This window comes from Apis mellifera, linkage group LG6 (assembly GCF_003254395.2).
Source record: "Apis mellifera strain DH4 linkage group LG6, Amel_HAv3.1, whole genome shotgun sequence".
In the NCBI taxonomy this organism is placed as follows: Eukaryota; Metazoa; Arthropoda; class Insecta; order Hymenoptera; family Apidae; genus Apis; species Apis mellifera.
The window spans coordinates 14,985,905-15,000,147 of record NC_037643.1 but is presented as its reverse complement, the minus strand read 5'-3'; the positions used below and the strand labels follow the sequence as shown (position 1 = coordinate 15,000,147).

The 14,243-nt window shown below is 39.4% G+C and overlaps 2 protein-coding genes across 4 annotated transcripts in view; one reads left to right on the top strand and one right to left on the bottom strand.

Annotated features, from left to right (window-relative positions):
• The first annotated feature begins 2,657 nt into the window (after positions 1-2,657).
• LOC724611 (tubulin glycylase 3A) lies at positions 2,658-9,822 on the top strand. Of its 2 annotated transcripts, none has more exons than XM_026441425.1 (11): positions 2,658-2,889; positions 3,000-3,054; positions 3,235-3,664; positions 3,833-3,944; positions 4,188-4,399; positions 4,538-4,954; positions 5,074-5,281; positions 5,382-5,472; positions 6,029-6,226; positions 6,596-6,858; positions 8,833-9,822. In XM_026441425.1, the coding sequence occupies exons 2-11, from the start codon at positions 3,032-3,034 to the stop codon at positions 9,168-9,170; spliced, it is 2,292 nt and encodes a 763-aa protein (XP_026297210.1). In that variant the 5' UTR covers positions 2,658-2,889; positions 3,000-3,031; the 3' UTR covers positions 9,171-9,822. The 2 variants fall into 2 exon arrangements, with proteins under 2 accessions (XP_026297210.1, XP_026297211.1); XM_026441426.1 differs by having other exon boundaries at positions 2,661-2,889; positions 3,259-3,664.
• A 390-nt stretch (positions 9,823-10,212) lies between these two features.
• LOC409707 (zwei Ig domain protein zig-8) overlaps positions 10,213-14,243 on the bottom strand; it is an 85,486-nt gene continuing 81,455 nt past the window's right edge. For both annotated transcript variants that reach the window (XM_006570540.3, XM_393205.7), the window contains exons 5-6: positions 12,745-12,913; positions 10,213-10,692 (exon numbers count right to left, since the gene is read on the bottom strand). In XM_006570540.3, coding sequence (XP_006570603.1) covers positions 10,586-10,692; positions 12,745-12,913 — 276 coding nt within the window. In that variant the 3' untranslated portion in view covers positions 10,213-10,585. The remainder of the gene's footprint in view (positions 10,693-12,744; positions 12,914-14,243) is intronic.

Below are 14,243 nucleotides of genomic sequence, written 5' to 3'. Positions count from 1 at the left end.
TCAATTTACGATATGAGATCGCGAGTAAAAAGATACGAACGATGAGAAAGACCTTTTCTCAGTATTACGTTATTTATGACTATTTATGCAAATTCGCATAAAAAAAAAAAAAAAAAAATGTTGGAATCTAGTTATTTTTTTCCTCTGAAATCATCGTCGATATTTTATGCCCGCGAATTCATAGATGTCTCTTCGTCCGCGTAACCGACGATAAACACTCTAAATTGAAAAGAACTAGAGAGTAAGAAAGATGGAAAGAGAAGGAAGAACAGTCGGAAGATGGCGAGTCGAATTCTTGGTCTCGAGTCTCACTTAACCTTCTTAACTTTAATCGATATATTTCAGACGGCCCTTCCATAATTAGAATAATGGAAGGTCTAATAAGGGGTTTCTATGCGAGGAAGATAATTGTGGATGGAAAGTTTAAAAGCATTTCTGGCGCCTTTGGTGATTAGAGAGTTCAGTGGGCGCGGTTACTTAGCTAGTTAACTCGTTCGCTTGTGCGGCAAGTCGAATCGAAAGCACGTTTCGCTGACACGATTTTCTATCCTTCCTCTTATCCTTATCTGCAATTCGGGTAAAACACAACAGATAACACAACAGATTTCAAATAACATTAACCGATGTTGTATACGTGTATTATCGCAGTGATTTGCATTTTCGACAAACGAACGACGTCACATTTTTACCGTGAATCGTTTATATTCGTTTATATTTGCATTTCGAATATCTGGCTTTTTTTTTTTTTTGCACGTTATGTAAATTAAACGATTTACAGAGCAAGAGCGTGCCACGGAAATTCGAAAAACTAAAATTCGAAAATAAAATGATCATTCGTTGAATAGATAAGATTGCATAAATTTTCCAAACAATTATATCGCGTTTTAATAAATCGGCACAGCATAATTTTTATCGATATTGAAGAGAAGAGCGAGGTCTTAAAAGGTCGTTTTAAATTTACAGCGAGAATAAAATTATTCGAATATCGAATTCAATCCGGATTTTAATAGGGCGAAATGTTAGACGAATGCGTGAAATTTATGGATCCTTATCGAATTGCACTCGACACTCGATCGAAAACGAATACGAACGAAAAAGTTTCTCGAAATATTCTCTATTCGCGTTTCATCGATAATTTATCGACAAGTATGCACGAGCAACTATAAATTTTTCTCGATTACTTCGATGAATATTAAAATTATTATTATTATTTTATCACGAAACACGAAAAAAGCAAAAGAACACACGAAAGCTTCGTCGCATCACCAAACGTACGTCGCACTCGAGTATACACTGAAGTTTGCCGCAGTCACGATACACGAAACATTTCACTCGAGTGTATCGAGTGTGCCTATGTTCACGGATATCGTTTCCTATGTGTGTATGTATACATACACGTATACGTTTTGCGATATACGTATACGAGTACGTTTCACGCTTAATATTTGGTGTAAGTTTCGCGTCCGTTATGTCAAAATTTTTCTCTTTTCCTCGTTTGATTTCGCGTATATATACGTACCATGATTTACAAATGTTATTGCTTAGGTTAGAAAATTGCGCGTAAATAATTTATACGTCCCACGTCAACAACGTATGCGCGTAAAAAGATACGTCGAGATAGGGAGGGAAAAAAAAAAAAAAAAAAGAAGGATCGGGTAAATGCAACATGTCTGACATTTGACACATTGAAAAAAAAAATCCATAGCTAATAATAGACATCAAAAAACGTTTGGAATAGAAGAATCATGAAATAAATTTTCGAGTTTAACCTTGGATTAAATGGATTGATCCATCACGAAAAATTCCGCAAACGGGTTAAAAAGTCACGAGATCACGATTGAAAAAAAGATAAAAAATCAATGAAGCCGAACGTACGGTCAAAAATTGCAAAAATTTGACAAAACCTTTCTTCGCCGGTTGCACGCACATTTATATTATACGGGAATAGAATAAGCAGAAAATTCCTTTCCCCCAAAAATTTCCATTATTTATCACTATTGAAGGAAGATAGACAATAACAATTTTCGAAACGATAAAATGAAGGTTATATTTTCGAATCCCGTTCGTCCCCATTACTTCAAATGAGAATAAATGCGGCAAGTATAAGCACCTTGTCGATATAAAGGAAAATTTTTTTAACGCTGTCATGTAACACGCATAATTTGTTTAAATATCGAAAATAATTTTTTCTCCCCCCTCCCTTTTAATTTAATTTAATTCGAACGAACATTTGAGATTTTATTTCTAATTTATAAATTAATCGTATCGTATTCTACGTTTCACGCGTGCGAACGATACAATTTTCATATTTCACGTTATGAAAGTAAACGACAGAGAGAGAAGGGAATAATGCGTCCAACTATTCGGACAAATTTATTATATTGCAAATTTCTATTAATCTACCTTTGTGTGTTTATACAATAATGAATTAATTATTTTCAGAATAATTAAATTTACACATATGTAATGACCGTGTCAAGAGGAATATATATCTCGATGGTGGTTACAATTAAATATCGATACAATTTCATTATTTGTCCCCTTTAGAAAGAGAGATTGGTGCCCTTACACCCTTTTGTATATATATAAAAAAAAAAGATAACGAGGCAAGTAGAATTTTTTCTTTTTTTTTTTTTTTGCTTTTTTAATAGTGATTCAAGTATTATGAATTTCCTTTCATGAATCAAAAAAAAAAAGGAAGGATACACAGAGGTGTTTAAATTAACGCTTGATAAAGGGCAAAAGAAAAAAACCAATTTCTCCAAAGTTTCGTTGCATAAAAGGTTAATTACTTGGGCGATTAAGCTCGCCGGACAATAAGGAGGCCGGATTAAACAAGCAGATTGATCGATTTACCCTTTCTCGCTTCATCCACGGGGCGTTTAAACTGTAAGAAAGTCGACAAATATTTGTATTGTTCTCCATCTCACTCACTCACTCACTCACTCACTTGGAAAAATTCCTGTAATCACCGTAATTAATCATAGACACTTTTGCAGGAAATGACAATAAAATAATATTCGAAGCGACTATGGATTTACCGCTCGATTCAAAGTACGTAAAAATTAGAAAAAAAAAAATAAAAAAAATTGTATCAACAAATGTATCACTACTTACGAACAAACCGTCCACTTTTTTTTATTATTATTATTTCTTTCGAAAAAAGTAAAAGGAAAGAGGGAATAAAAAATCGGATGACAGTACACTCGCGTAATAATAATAATAATAAATTAGAATGTTTCACGTTCATCGATCAAGGGATAACAAGAGTGCGAAAGAGGCGAAAGACATGGCGGGCATGACGGATTGCACGATGAACGATGACAAGATCTACAGCGCCTCTTTCATCCTGGAAAAGAAGGAGAGCCCGGTGAACCCGTACAACAGGGTCGATTGGACAAAGATGTGCACGAAATGGACATCCTCGGAAAACGAGATCTGCGTCGTCAACAGCCTTCCACAACTTGACTGCAACGCGTTCCCGAAATCGTACATGGACACGTGCTCGTGCTGCCCCCGTGACATATTCGAAAGCAACTTGGACGTCATGAACGAGAGCTACAGAAGCGCCGTGGTTGGCAAGGACGAGGACTGCTGTAAAGTTAAGTGGGAGAAGAAGGAACGTTATCGAAAAATTAAAACGAAAGTCGTTAGAGCCATCAAGGTATATATATATATATTAAAGATTTGACGTTGAATTTAAATCTACGTTGGGAAAAATTGGGATATTATTTCGGCAGATTAATTCGTGGATAAATTTATTACCTAAGCTTTCGTAATTTCGTACGATTTTCTTTCGAGGATTTCTTCCAAGTGTCGTGTAATGTTCCAGAGACACAAAATATTTTTGATACGAGGCGAATTACCGAAATTGAAAGAAGCTCTGGAGAAGAGAGGTTGGGTGCAAAAATACGAGGCAACAAAAACGAGAAATTTACCTTACGGTTAGTTTCCCCGCCGTTTCTTAATTAAATCTTTTTCTTTTTTAAAAAATTCTACTCTCTTTAATTAAAAATATTGACGATATATATATACACTTTTACTCGGTCGTTTTTTTAATTTCCCTACCCTCGTAATAACGTAAATAGTAGTTCATAAAAAAGCTTAATTTATGCCATACCCAATTTCAATTTTTAAACGAACGAGCCACCATCGATATCCCTTCCTTTTTTCCCTCATATTTTTAGGCAGCGTGGCGAGCTTGGAGGCTAAATCTTTGGGCGACTTGACCCAATCGGACGGCACGTTGAACGAGAGGGCGATAATATTCGCTCTGCTGCGTCACAGGTCGCCAGACTTCATATGGGACTGTCGGAACGATTTCGTCGACTGGCATCGCAGTCTCAGCAGCAACACGGTCCTCAACAGATATCAGAAGCCTTCCGTCTACACATCCAAGGTTACAACGATCTCATAATCATATCTTGATCAAAATTTTTCTCGAAGAAGAAGAAAGAATCGGCCGATATTAATGTAAATATCGCTCGATCGATATTCGAAATGTTGAATATGCGCGCGCGCGCGTGTGTGTGTGTAGCTAGGAATGGCTCGTTTGTTGGAGGACGCCCACTGGTTGTACGAGAAGGACGTGTCCTCGGTTTTGTTCCCGAGAAGTTACAACCTGAGCAGGGAGCCGAAAATCTTCCTCGAGGATTTCCGGCTGACAGCGGCGGCGGGCCTGTTGAAATGGTTCGTCGAGAAGATGCAAGGTTGCTGCAGCGAACAGAGTTGTTGCAACTTGTGCGGCCACCGGCCGATCCTCATGAACCGTCTCGAATTCGCTATGAAGCGTTGCGAGGAGTTCGTCGCGTGCGAGAATCATCAGAACATCGACGAGGACATCGTCACCGAGTTCACCGAGGAGGAGTGGAATTCGTTCCTGGACGATTATATGGCGGCCGTGCACGAGGGCGCTGGGATCGAGGCCAACGAGAAGTATCAAGATCAGATACCGGTACGCCCTCTCTCTTCCCTTTCAAAAATCTTGGAACGAGTTTTTTTTTTAATCGACTCGATCGATCGTGTTGTTTTTTTTTCTTTCTTTATTTATTTATTTATCTATCTTTTTTTTAGAAATACGTCGAGATGGCCAGTTCGATATTGGCCAAGATGAAAGAGGTCGACCCGCAGTACGAGTTGAACGGGATGAGGAACATGTGGATTCTGAAACCGAGCGAGCTTTGCTGCGGGAACGGGATCAGCATATCTCACAACTTGAAGGATATATTTCGAAAGATAAAAAGTCGGCCCAAGGATTATTTCATCGTTCAGAAATATATAGGTATATATATATATATATATAAGGCGGATGAAATAAAATAAAATCTTGGTTTTGCTTCTCGCCCCCCCCCCCCGCGAAATCATCCCTTTTTTAATTTCAGAGCATCCTCTACTGGTTCACGACACGAAATTTGATATAAGGCAGTGGTTCCTGGTCACAAACACGTTCCCTCTCACCATATGGATATTCAAGTAATTACGTCCGTGATATGATTCAAAAAAAAAAAAGAAAAGAAAAAAATTAGCTTAGGGATTAAACGAAATGTTGAACCAGGTTGTAAACATCCTTGAAATTCATCATCCTGGAGGGTGTATCTTCATTTTTTGGCTTGGACCACACACACACACACACACACACACACACACACACACACACACACACACACACACACACACACACACACACACACACACACACACACACACACACACACACACACACACACACACACACACACACACACACACACACACACACACACACACACACACACACACACACACACACACACACACACACACACACACACACACACACACACACACACACACACACACACACACACACACACCCACACACACACCACAACACACACACCCCAGAGAGAGAGAGAGAGAGAGAGAGAGAGAGAGAGAGAGAGAGAGAGAGAGAGAGAGAGAGAGAGAGAGAGAGAGAGAGAGAGAGAGAGAGATTCTCTCGGGGAAAGAATTTTCCCTATTTCCCTCTTTTCCTCTGCTTATATTCCAGGGAGGGGCTACTTCGATTCAGCTCGAAACCCTACACTTTCTCGACCTATCACGAGGCGATTCATATCTGCAATACCGCAATTCAGGAGAAGTACGACGAGGAAAGGAGAAGGCGAAGGAAACGTGGAAATCCGGAGGAAGTCGTAAAAACGATTCGTGATCAAGGATGGGACTGCGAGAAGCTGAACGAATATTTAAAGTAAATCTGTCTTCGTTGTACGAAGTACAACTCTCTGGTTTTTCTTTTTCTTTCTTTCTTTCTTTCTTTCTTTCTTTTTTTATTCGTTCGTCACGCTTGATGGCGTTTTATTCGAAAGAGCGATGCTCACGTACACGCTCGGAATATATCCCCCCTCCTTCCAAAGAGGAACAAATCGTTTCTCGTCTCTCTCGTTATTTTCACGAGGGATAATATCAAAATTTATGTAAAATCGTGAACTTATATATATTCGTATAAAATGCCCTCTGTTCTTCCAAAGTACGGAAAGCACTCAGGGGAGTTTTCAGAAAGTAAGGTTATGATGTTAAAAATTTAATAAGCGTTGATAAAATTAATCTTCACTTGCAGGCAAAACTTGGGGCTTAGCGGGGAACCGTATTACGACAGTATATATCCAAAAATGTCGGAGGCAATAATTCTTACGATGCTGGCCTCCCAAGAGCATATGGATAGGCGGAGGTGCAGCTTCGAGCTGTACGGAGCTGATTTTATGGTGATGGAGGATCTCTCGGTCTGGTTAATCGAGATCAACACGAATCCCCGGATGCATCCGCCCAGCTCGAGAAATACGAAACGCCTCTATTCCAATGTTCTCGAAAGCTTGGTGAAAGGTTAGCAAACCGGGATTCTACAGGGCGCGATGTAGACGGAAACAAGTTGTCAGAAACCGAGAGTACGGGTATGAAAGTTTGCGGGGATAGTGGCCGGGACAAGTCAACGGGACGATATTTCGATCATCTTGCGAATACTCGAACGAGCTTTCGAAACGTTTAGTATCGATTCGAGTTCCCGTGTTTCGATTAAACAACTTTGCTAGAAACCTTTGTTGAGTCTCCGTTACAATCGCAGATATTCGATGCTTCGTCGTAAAAAATCGCGAGGAGAAACTTGAAATTTCGTCGCTCAAAAATTATCCAAAGAATAGAGGAAACTATGCCCTTTAAATCATTTTTTGAATTTTCTCGATATCTCGATCGGCTGCCGAGATATAAAGATTCAAAGTTTCCAGTGATATTTGACTTCTCTACATAGAGAGATTATGAACGAGACTCGGTGACTTATAAAAATATATAAATACGTTTCTTCAGAAATCGCATTTATCGCTTGTCCGTGTGAGATAAGTCAGTGAGACTAGATGCGAGCGATCCGACGAGTAAACGATTAGAAATTACTCTTCTCTTTACACGACGATATCTCGATAACCGAAAATCGTATCGAAATGAATCAAAAAGCATTTTAAAGCGCAAAGTTCCACGATTCTAACGATCTTTCATTCGTTCATCGAAAATCATTACGTTCGGAGTTATAGCGATTCAAAGTTTTTCTAATTTTAATAGAATTCGATCGGGTTTAAACGATTAAAAATTATACTTTTCTTTACACGACGATATCTCGATAACCGAAAATCGTATCGAGATGAATCGAAAAGCATTTTAAAGCGCAAAGTTCCGCAGTTCTAACGATCTTTCATTCGTTCACCGGAAATCATTACGTTCGGAGTTATAGCGATTCAAAGTTTTTCTAATTTTAATAGAATTCGATCGGGTTTAAACGATTAAAAATTATACTTTCCTTTACACGATGATATCTCGGGAACGAAAAGTGATATTGAGATGAATCGAAAAGCATTTTAAAGCGCAAAGTTCCGCGGTTCTAACGATCTTTCATTCGTTCACCGGAAATCATTACGTTCGAAGTTATAGCGATTCAAAGTTTTTCTAATTTTAATAGAATTCGATCGGGTTTAAGCCACGATTAAAAATTATACTTTTCTTTACGCGATGATATCTCGACAACCGAAAATCGTATCGAGATGAATCGAAAAGCATTTTAAAGCGCAAAGTTCCACGATTCTAACGATCTTTCATTCGTTTACCGGAAATCATTACGTTCGGAGTTATAGCGATTCAAAGTTTTTCTAATTTTAATAGAATTCGATCGGGTTTAAACGATTAAAAATTATACTTTTCTTTACACGATGATATCTCGGGAACGAAAAGTGATATCGAGATGAATCGAAAAGCATTTTAAAGCGCAAAGTTCCGCAGTTCTAACGATCTTTCATTCGTTTACCGGAAATCATTACGTTCGGAGTTATAGCGATTCAAAGTTTTTCTAATTTTAATAGAATTCGATCGGGTTTAAACGATTAAAAATTATACTTTTCTTTACACGATGATATCTCGGGAACGAAAAGTGATATCGAGATGAATCGAAAAAAGTTTTAAAGCGCAAAGTTCCACGATTCTAACGATCTTTCATTCGTTCACCGGAAATCATTACGTTCGGAATTATAGCGATTCAAAGTTTTTCTAATTTTAATAGAATTTCATCGGGTTTAAACGATTAAAAATTATACTTTTCTTTACGCGATGATATCTCGGGAACGAAAAGTGATATCGAGATGAATCGAAAAAAGTTTTAAAGCGCAAAGTTCCGCGGTTCTAACGATCTTTCATCCATCCATTCGACAATCACTGTTTTCGGAGTAAAATTAGCAAATATTTTTCCTCGATAGATACGTTTCCGGAAGAAAGGAGATCGCATCGCGAGGAGAAAGAGATTAACTTTACAATTGGTTTCAGTGGTGATGGACGTACCGTTGAATCCAGAAGCGGACACGGGCGGTTTCAGCCTGATCTACAAACAAAATATACCCGATTTCCGACCCTATCTCGGCCCCTGCCTCTTCGTGTTCGGCAAAGCGATAACGCTGGTCGAGCATCCGCGGAAACGAGATAAGAAAAAGAAGAACGGTTGGTCAAAGTCGCAACAGCAGCAGCAGCAGCAGCAGCAGCAGCAACAGCAAACGCAACAGCAACGCGCGTGGACCGCCCCGCCGATGATCCCACGCCTAAGGGAGCCGAAAATAGTCGACTTTATCGACTATTTGAACACGGCTCGGTGTACAGCGGCCAACTGAATATTCCCCCATTCGTTACCGCCGATGCGATTCGTCCGATCGTTTACCGGATCCGGCCACCTGAAATCGCCTTTTTCCAACTTTAAGTGAATAAAGGGGACGGTGAACTCTGCAACCTCGATACGGGGAAAACGTGGAACAGTCGTTTTAAAGCCGGGACGACCCAGTTTTTCGCGGGTCGAAGGTCGAACATCGAAAACGGTTCTGGTAGGCGCACGCGTTCAACCTTTGTGCCGCCGACCAGTTGAAGGAGGAGGAGGAGGAGGAGATGGAATTCACTCCTCCCGGAAGAATCGCGTTATATTCTCGACTCGGTGGCATATTTCGTCGTCGTTAAAAGACACGAAATTCGAACAAGAAATTTTTCTTCCGGTATCCGGTCGCTCGAAAGAGGAGGGGAGGGAGTACATCTCGTACAAGGATTTTCTTCCGACTTCTACTTCCGTTTAACCGCATTTACCGCGTGTATGCGAGTTGCACCGTGCTCATTAATCGACGCACGAGAGAGAACACGACGAGAGATAAAAAAAAAGTAGTCGACGGTGTCGTTAGCAGTATCGTCGCCGTGTCATCGTTTCTTCGACTGAAAACGTGATCGTGGAAAGCTGAAAAAGTTAAAGTCCACTTTTTTTTCCTTTTTTTTTTTTTTTTTCCTCCGATTTCTTCTTTCGTTCTATTCATGGTGCGAAATATAGAAACGAATTTTTTTAGTGGTTTATTATACACATACACATTTCAACCAATTTCTTTTTTCTTTCTTTCTTTCTTTCTTTTTTTTTTTTTTTCTTTTGTATCGAATATATAATTTTACCATACGATGAAAATCGTTTTTTCTACATTTTTTTTCTATAATAATTTATGAATAATTTGAAGTGAAACATTTGGGAAACATGAAAAAAAAAAAAATTTTTTTTGCGTTCATCGACTAACTTTTGGTTATTAATTCGGTTAAGAAAAATATATATATATATATATAAATATATATATATATATGAAAATTTGTTCCCCTCGAATAATATTTAGAAAAAGAGAAGTCGAAAAAAAAGGTAAAGACAATCGTTTTTATTGATATGTACATACAATAAATTTATATTTACAAATAATACAATAAATTTTTGACGTCGGTACGTTTATTCCGCCCTTGATGATGATGATATAATCTTAACAAAATACTACGCTCTTATCGATTATTGTGCCGTGCTGATATATCGAAAACTCTTTGGTCACGGAAATTGAATGTAAATGTAGGTAATTATCCGGTTTTTACCCTGCGCAAATATTTATATTTATCCGAACGGGTTGTTGTCGGATCGTTAATACAGAGGCAGTGCGAATCCCAGTTTCGAAACCGCGTGAAAATCCCCGGGTAAAAATTCTCCCCTTCCTTCCTTTACATCCTCTATAATATAACCCCCTTATACAAATATTACGTTGCCTACTATTAAAATTATAAAACACATTGGCAGTGTCTCGGCGTACGACGAACTTCCATCTCCGTGATGCATGGCTGCCGGCCTTTCCTCTGCAACACACAATCGTTTCCCCTCCGTTATTTATTTATTTACTTATTTATTCAATCCCTGATTTCAATATATTATATTGTGTATTACAATATTTTATATATATATATATATATATATATATATGTATAAGATGAGACACAATTTATATATATATATATATATTGTATAAGGCGAGAGGCAAATTTACATATATAAATATATGTGTACGGTCGGTAAAGAAGAGTCGCGAGAGATCGAGTCGAGAGGGAACGATCAGGAGAAAGAACAAGGGAGCAGACGTTTCGCTGATGACGGTGATAAATCACCGGCCGTCGCACGCCGACCGACGTGTCGCATCGATCCGCATTCGCGTCAGGTAAGGGGGGTGTATCGCGACCCATTGTACCGAGCAATTAACGCTTGAAGTTGATAAATAACCAGCCGGAAACTCGGGCTTAACTTATTTCGAATTATCCAGTATCGCCATCGTTCTCGCCTCCTCTCGGGGAGAGGTTGATAAGGCACGAGCGTTGATAATTTACAGAATGAAGAAGCAATTATTCTATCTATTTCCCGAAATTTCCATTTTTTTCGTTTCGAAGAAAATATATATGATGAATAAGTAAGAGTAAAAGTAAGTTTGGAAGGAGGCAGAAATCGTGGAAGAAGTATTTCGTTCCGTTTTGTGACAATTTTTTGTTCTACAGAGAGTGAGAGAGAAAGAGTGAAACCGAACCGCGATGAAACGTGAAACCGCGCGACGCGACGGTTAAAGCTCGTCCCCTTCCCCTCTGCCTCGCTGCTACTCGAGTTGGCAAACCGTGTCAACTTCTCGCGCCTTCGTATCCACTCGTCGAGGCTCGTGTCGACGTAACGCCTCTTTACGAATTTTTAAATTCTAAGCGCCTCCCCACTCTCCAGTCTCCCCTTCTTCTCCCCCCTTCCCTCTTTGCTCGGATCGATGCGGACAAAACGTCGATTCTAGAGCGCGTCTGTCTTTCGTCTCTTTCCTTGTCCTTGGAACGAGAGAGAAGGAAACAATAACAAACCATTTCGACCAACTGGTAAAGATAGAAAAAGATGAGGCGACTTTCGGCAAAGCGATTCTCGCAGTGGACGCGGATATTTTTCACTCTATATTGGTCGACGAACACGAGTGTATATCGCATTGCGTCTTTGGATCTATCTATTTGGTCTATTTTATTCTATTATGTGACGTGAATATAACGCGTCGTGCGTATCTTCTACGGCGATACACAATATGATCATGAGAATTTTCTAGTTCATGCTAGTTGAGGATCGTGTAGCGAGGATTTTTCTATTTCACGACGGTCATGGGGGATCTGTGAACGGTTGACGTGAACGTACGCGTTCCAGGGATTTTTTGTGTCTACGGCGGACACGCTATGATCAATTCCCTATACTTATAACATGGTAACACGGTATGTAAAATTTTCTCTTCTACGATAATCGACGCATACGATCGCATCGTGGAAAGGTTTTTTTCGTTTTTTTTTTTATTCGACGAGAATGTACGCGAACTTCACGGGGAGATTTCAGTATTCCACGGCGATCGGCGTGAACGTACGCGTAATGAGGAAATTCCTAGTTCCAACGGCTAATGATTACGTGGACGCATGCGCGGTATTCAACTGCACGGCGATATACGATCGAATATCCCCGTATATTATACATACGTGACGGATGACGTATGTATCGTGAAATTTTCTCTTCTATGATAATACGATCGTGGAAAAATTCTTTTTTTTTATTTCCATACGCGTCAAAGGACAATGATCGTCCCACGCATTTTTTCCGATTGAGAAAGATGAGAAAGAAAAAGTTTTTTTCCGATTTTCCTCTCGATTCCGTCGCATCTCTCATCGTATTTGAAAATCAATATTCTTGGTTCGAGATTCTCGGTTTTTAAATCGCGCTTGAACATTCGCGTTTATCCTTTCTTTTCTTTTCCTCATTTCTCTGATCGTTTAGAAAAATTCAACGCGTTTGAACGAGAGATTAAGATTCTTGGGTTGGATGCGTTAAAAAGGATTAGAAAACGTTCAACTCACCGTCAACAACGTGCACCTTAATTCTGTTCGGATTCGCGTTGCTCGGCTCGCAGGTGTATATCCCAGAGTCGGTCATCACCGCTTTCTGGATCATTAAACGGCTCGTCGTTTCTGGCCCTTTCTCCGTCACCAGGCTTATACCTCCCCGCGGCGAGTCGAAGTTAATTACCTGAACCGAGAGATAAAAACATCCTTATTTTTCTCATCCCATTTCCTCCCTCCCCTTCGTCCATTCCCTTTCAAACTTTGTGTGTGTGTGCGCGCGTGTGTTAGATGTGCGCGCGCGCTAGGTGTGTGTGTGTGTGTGTGTGTGTGTGTGTGTGTGTGTGTGTGTGTGTGTGTGTGCGCGCGCGCGCGCGCGCGCACGTTTTTTCTTCTATTCTTTTTCATCGGAATCGAAATCGATGAAATACAACAAGGTTTTAAAAAATAAAGAGGTTAGAACCTTCCTCTAAAGCAGTCTGATAAATTCTTCGATTCACCGTGAAAACCAAACGATCGGAGGAAATAGAAGAAGGTTCTCCCTTCCCCTCCTCTTCCGGATTAAGTCCGGATTACTTCTCCGCGGAGGGAAGGGAGAAGAAAAATTGTACTTGTAGAGGATTTCAAGGGAAGGGAGAAGAGACACTTGTAAACCATGGAGTATAAAGATATAAAGTCGCGTTCGTTGCATTCGTTGAATGGAAAGCGCAGGGGATATAGGGTTTTTTTTTTCTCTCTTTTTTTCTTTTTATTCGATTTGACGTGGAAAAAAAAAACGTTATTTAACGCGGGCGTACGTTTGCACAGGAGGGGAGGGGAGGGGAGGGAGAGAGGGCTCGTACAACCGAATCGTATTTACCCTTCAATCAGCAGATTTAATAGAATCCACAACAACAGGATGGATCCGTTTGAAGGAGAAGAAATATGATTTTTTTTTTTTTTTTTTTTTTTTTTACACAAATATAATACGTTGACCTACTTTTTCATCGCTCTTTCTCTCTCTCTCTCTCTCTCTCTCTCTCTCTCTCTCTCTCTCTGTTTCGCGATTTATTTACCTCGGGATTTATTTCCTTACTCGACGGGGAGGGGAGGGGACGGCAATGTTTCGTGATATAATTTGAACAGCTTGATTTTTTTTTTCGAGCCGCGTTTTACAAACCACCGTGAAACTGTAAACTGTTGTTGTTGTTGTTGTTGTTGTGACGTTAATGCCCCTCTTTCGTTGAAATTAATCTTTTGAACGAACGCCACTATCGCGACACGAACGTAAATTAAGTTAAATTTAAAGTTAATAATAATAACAATATTATTTCTCTTTATTCCTAATATTCGTTGCATTTGTATATATAGTGTAACGGAAAATGTTCTTAAACTTGGCTCTTAGCCAAACGCAATGTTGAACAAATTTTCTTAAACAAATAATCCAAAGCTCGTTCAAATTGTTGATTAAGAAATTATTACTTCGTTTATATACACGCTCGAAACGATACTAATATTCCTCTTCGAAATTTATTTTT